Raw genomic sequence first — 3,483 nt, forward strand, 5'->3', positions numbered from 1 at the left:
AATCCAGTGAGTCACACAAGAAAAAAAAGGACTCAGTTTGTACTTCCTTGGAAGCAAGATTGTTTACAGTTCTTGAGTATTTCATCTGAAGCAGTTAGAGGAACAATGTTCAAGTTTAGCAAATAGGAATGAGGCAGATTTTCTCAGACGGTTGCTAAAATTAAGCCTGTAGTCTCTTGGGAAACGAATTGTTCAAAGAGAAGTGTTTAATAAATGATAAACTGAGCCAAGTTTCCATTTGGGGGATTTCTTAAAATGTCACACAGAGCTGTGGTAAAATTTGGTGGTTAAATTGAGAAAACAAAAGAGAGAACTGGTGACTTGACCTGCATAGCAAATTAATTAAACTGAAACGAATTAAAAAATAAAATAAACATAAAATCCTGTGTTAGTATGTTCAGTGTCAAATATGTTTCAGTAATAAGAAAGCAAATCAACAATGAGACATAATTTCATATAAAAAATAGTAGTCTTTATTAAATTAATGAACTGTTCATTCAAACTGTCAATACAAATATAAATAAGTGCAAAGTTGTTTTTCATCAGTCTGCTTCAGCAGACTTTCAGTTATATTCAAGCATCCACAGTCAGTGGTTTGGCCTGTAAAAATTCATCTTTATAAAAGACAGCACAGATTTATCATTGTAGCTCATGTAAACATGATGTTGTATGAGGAAAATAGTATCCATTTTGATGATTCTCCTTATTAGGAAAATACAGATACCAAAGTTAATACATTCTTTTGTGAGCAGTTGTGATCTTGTTTGTGCCACAAATAAACCCTTAACTTTTGGTATATATATATTTGCCTCTCTTGTATTACTACCTCAAGATACTGTAGGATTCAGACAAACTGTTGCAGAGTATCTTTCCTCTAAACATGTCAGAAACATTTCATTTCTGCATTTTGCAGTCTTAAAAGAACTTACAAAATTCATATTAAAAGTTCAGCCCTTCCCCAACTTGGCTGCTACACATTTACACCCAGATGGCTATCATTGTGCACTTATTTGTGCTCTAAATTTCTATGGACCAGCGAACACTTGGCCAGAGATCCCTGGATGCTAGATGTCTAATACTTCCATGATTATTATCCAACAAAAAAGTCTGGCTGATCATGAAAGCCAGTCCATCTCTAATTAATGGATAATTTTCAAAAGCTGATGTGTGCAAGCTTGACAGCCTCACAGCACTCTGGTGACTATCAGTCTCACTTCAGCTTTTAGTAACTTTTAAATCATCAATGAGACACATGAGGACAGCAGGGTTATCTGTCATTCGTACCGCCAGATTACATCAGTGCTTTGTTTCTACCATGTTTCTGTGTTGATTAACCCCCAATCCACTGTCTCTTCTCAACAGATTAAGAGACTGATGCCCATTTTTCTTGTGAGAACTACACAGGCTATAAGCACAAATCTGCTTCTTTTCACAAGCTCCATAATGGGCTTGATCCTATCGAATGTTGAGTCTATACTACTTGGATGAGGCAGCACACATCTTCATTCCAGTTTCTTAGCTACACTTTTAAGTCTTTGCCCCAGAGAGGAGCATCAGTCGGACATCTTTAGATAGGAGCATCATACTCCTGTAGGAACTCCTTAAGAGGATAAGGAAGTTGATCTCTTTTAGAGGAAATGTCCAAATGTCCATTGACAGTTTTCCTGCACAGGTGCTGTAAGGTGGACAGGCTACATGAGAGAGGTTTGATGAGCTCCAGGGGAATCTTCTCCCCTCCAGAGTAAATGTAGAAGACATTCCCAAAATGAGCATTCCCTTTGCTCTGAGGCATGTAGTAATGAACCAGCTTGAGGACACAGTCAAAGTGTGGGACAGAGTGAACATTCTTAGGGTCTGTTTGCAAGTAAAAAGAGGTTGTGTCGCACTGAATCCGCAGGTTCTTGGTGCCCGATGCTGTCTTGACTGTGAGAGTAAACAGATGTCGGTTATCTGAACTGTCCCGAATAAGGAAGGTGCCTGTGGTCTCAGACGCCAGCATGATGTTGGCCTCCTTGCCTGTAATGGTGCTCCAATAGAAACCACTTTCCTGGAGCTTGTGAAGTGTTGTGAGGACCATCTGGTACTGTGTCCTGGAGGTGAAAGTCTTGTAATGATAAGGCAGCCGCATGTTGGAGTCCAAGGGGCTGCTGCTCATTGCGGTATCAAACTTGCTGTGTGTTACCATGGCGCTGTGCCCACACTCTCTGAGCAGCTGGGGAAGCACTGGGTGCCCCACAGACAAGAGAGGAACAGGTGGGGTAAAACAGATGGTCGTCTAGAAGGACAGGAAGACCACAGCTCTCAGTCTGTCTGAAAAGAAACACCTGGGGAGGAGAGGAAAGGAGGCGCCTGTTAGACTCAGGGGAAAATATTACACTAAACATTAAAATTATCTTTTAACTACACACTCATTAATTAATAATGAATACGTGTGGCAATTTAGTATTTAATTAAAACTCTTTTAGGAGCCATTTGTCTAGATTTCTGTATCTCAAATCTGTTAAGGGGATAGGCCCTGGCTGCCAAGACTTCTTGAACTCTAAACTCAACCAAACTTGAAAAAATAACAATACCTAGTACCGCTCTTTTGTTACGTATAAATTATTACTTTAAGAGCTTGTTTGGACAAGATCTGCCTCCGTATGAGTTAACGCCATTTCATGGAAACTTTTGGTGTAATTTACCGGCGGGAATGAGACACCGCGGTCAGTTCCAGTAAAGACCACGTAATCCTCATTGCGCAATTTCTCTACCTTCCACGACCAGCTTTTCTAAATATTTAACCCAAGTTTGATAAACATCCAAGACACGACTTACTAACCCTTAAAATAAGAATGATAGGCTATGTATAAATACATATATCCATATCTATAGTTATATACGTATAAAGAACCGATCCTCACCTTCAATGTTTCTCCAGAATCTCTTCTTTAAATTAAATCCAAATGGTAGAGGGCTGTTCACCGTTGACCTGTGATGGTTCGTATGGTAAACTGTTACTATTTTTTAAAAAGTTCTTTCGTTAAAAAAAACCCTGTGGTCAAGTAGTCTCCTCGGCGTGTAACAGTTTATATGTGATGCCCTGGCGAACGGAGACTTATATCTCTATGTGAAGTAGGAGGTGGCGGAAGAATGAGGAGTGAGGAGACTCCACCTACTCTTTCCAGTAAAGCCTCTGTCGGCAGATTGGCAGGAAGCAGTGTATTTATTTATTTTTTAAGGATTCCTGCTATGAGAACAGCCCTTATCCACCCACTGTTGTTCCCAAACGAAGGAAACGTTAGTAGCAATGCTTACGCATCTGTGGCGAGCTAGTGTTTGTCTTTACTTAAAATCATTTTGAAATAGATTTCAAATGTCCTCTTTCCAAAGTCAAGTTACATTGTTTATGCTACATAAATAATGTAACTATATGTAATCACTTTGATAAAAGGTCCACTTTTAGTGTGAGGTGAGGTAATCATTCAGTCTTGGCTAGGACAC

At 39.4% G+C, this 3,483-nt stretch overlaps 1 protein-coding gene across 1 annotated transcript; it reads right to left on the reverse strand.

Annotated features, from left to right (window-relative positions):
- Positions 1 to 450: 450 nt before the first annotated feature.
- Positions 451 to 3,078, reverse strand: socs3a (suppressor of cytokine signaling 3a). Its single transcript, XM_047572303.1, has 2 exons — positions 2,904 to 3,078; positions 451 to 2,324 (listed from the first exon to the last, which is right to left on the reverse strand). Exon 2 carries the CDS (start codon positions 2,183 to 2,185, stop codon positions 1,568 to 1,570), a length of 618 nt encoding a protein of 205 aa, XP_047428259.1. The 5' UTR covers positions 2,186 to 2,324; positions 2,904 to 3,078; the 3' UTR covers positions 451 to 1,567.
- Positions 3,079 to 3,483: the final 405 nt, after the last annotated feature.

The sequence above is a fragment of the Mugil cephalus genome, chromosome 20 (genome assembly GCF_022458985.1).
Source record: "Mugil cephalus isolate CIBA_MC_2020 chromosome 20, CIBA_Mcephalus_1.1, whole genome shotgun sequence".
Lineage (NCBI taxonomy): Eukaryota > Metazoa > Chordata > Actinopteri > Mugiliformes > Mugilidae > Mugil > Mugil cephalus.

Coding starts and splice junctions, on each gene's coding strand:
- socs3a (XM_047572303.1), bottom strand. CDS start 2,185: ATGGTAACACACAGCAAGTTTGATACCGCAATGAGCAGCAGCCCCTTG.